At 52.3% G+C, this 1,566-nt stretch overlaps 1 protein-coding gene across 1 annotated transcript; it reads right to left on the reverse strand.

The window, feature by feature from the left end:
- Nucleotides 1-256: 256 nt before the first annotated feature.
- Nucleotides 257-926, reverse strand: LOC124697734 (proteasome subunit beta type-2-like). Its single transcript, XM_047230281.1, has 2 exons — nt 766-926; nt 257-683 (listed from the first exon to the last, which is right to left on the reverse strand). The coding sequence occupies exons 1-2, from the start codon at nt 924-926 to the stop codon at nt 257-259; spliced, it is 588 nt and encodes a 195-aa protein (XP_047086237.1).
- Between the last annotated feature and the right edge of the window lie 640 nt (nt 927-1,566).

Below are 1,566 nucleotides of genomic sequence, written 5' to 3' on the forward strand. Positions count from 1 at the left end.
ATCAGCCACCAGTTTGAACAACACGGGGGGATGTTTAAGACCCTTACCAGCCATAAAACAATTACCGCTAAAGTTATTAATTCCAACACAAAAGGAACTTTTCTGCAAAATAGCTTTAATTCTGCCCCTCCAAATCTCACCAAACCTGGATTTAAGCATCTTGTCAAGAAATTCCCAATCAATCTAGCGTAAGCTTTTTCAGTCTAATTTCATAAAAAAATCTCATTGTTTCGAATTTACAAAACATGCCCCTTCGCTAAGTTGTTTTCTCCATATCGGCCTTCGGCTTTACTATGCGCCTGGCGTACTCCCTGGCCCCGTCCTTGTCCACGACCATGATCACGAAGCTGGCGAGCCCGAGCCGCCGGACCTGCTTAATGCACCGGTCGACGATCGCCACCGCTTCCTTCACTGTCATGCCGGGGCGGTAGTGCTCATCCATCACCGGCGTGCAGAGGCCCGCCCCGCACCCGGCAGCCCCGTACTTCTCCACCCGGTGCGGCGGCGCGGTGCCGCCCACGGCGTACATCGTCGGGCCCTCCGACGTGTCGTAGCTAGCGATCATTGCGTTGGCGGATTGAGCGCAGGCGAGCACCGCCCCCCGTGCGGCGTCAGCGGCCCCGGCGGCGCTGGAAATCTTCTCGGTGCTCACGCTCGCCCTCGTCTCGTCTCGTAACCGCAGGCTGCGAAATAGAAACACAATTTGAGTCGAAGTTCCGGATTCTGACATGATTGAGGCCTTGATCGTAGAGCTCGAGCAATTACCAGTCGCCGTGGACGCCGGACACGCCGAGAAGCAGGTGGGAGCCGAGGCGCGTGACCCTGTCGTGGTCGGGGTTGCTGAACACGTAGCTGCTCCGCTTGGCGGAGGTGCCGGCGGCCACCACCGCGAAGCCACCCCCCACCACCCCGAACACGCTGTCCATGATCATGGCGGCGGCGCGTAAGTGTTCCTGTGCGACACGGCCGGTCTCCGTACGTATCACGCAGTGCTCTCTAGCTAGCTCTGTGTTGAATCCAACTTTCGAAGGTTACATGAGACCAAGCAGGGCGCACGCGAGAGGATGTGTTATAGGCCATCGGGAGATCGACTACTAATTGATGTCGGAGTGGCAGACTGAATTTCCGAGAACTAAGCGTACGCCTTGTTCGAGTCCGGCTCTGTTGTCTGCGAACTGGCCTCTCTCAATCTGTTCGTCCAGGTTTAGTTTGGAAAATGCTAGGAATTGTCTGAAAAGTCCCAGCCTCCTGTTTGTCTGCGTGGCACATGTCAATTTTTACCTCAAATTCAGATATTGCTTCATTGCAGCCAAATGCTTCAGCTTTTGCTTAATTTTACTGAAGCAAAAAAAAATGGTTCAACTAAAAGTAAAAAGAGACTCACCAGAGACCTTACCGGAGCACAATATTTCACCGCAGAGACCTCGCCGAAAACTTTGTAGCAAAAGTTTTGTGCTATTGAAGCTAAACCGACGTCGCCGGAGACCTTCTAGCAACAATTTTATACTAAAGTACCAAAATAGTATAAAATTTGCAGAAAAACATATATTATCGTAGCATCGTCAA

Source organism: Lolium rigidum, chromosome 3 (assembly GCF_022539505.1).
Source record: "Lolium rigidum isolate FL_2022 chromosome 3, APGP_CSIRO_Lrig_0.1, whole genome shotgun sequence".
Taxonomy (NCBI): Eukaryota; Viridiplantae; Streptophyta; class Magnoliopsida; order Poales; family Poaceae; genus Lolium; species Lolium rigidum.

What these genes read in the sequence shown, in the direction of transcription:
- LOC124697734 (XM_047230281.1), bottom strand. Translation starts at nt 926, where the DNA reads ATGGACAGCGTGTTCGGGGTGGTGGGGGGTGGCTTCGCGGTGGTGGCC. An exon ending in TCCGGCGTCCACGGCGACTG is followed by an intron (nt 684 to 765) that starts GTAATTGCTCGA and finishes TCTATTTCGCAG; the next exon opens with CCTGCGGTTACGAGACGAGA.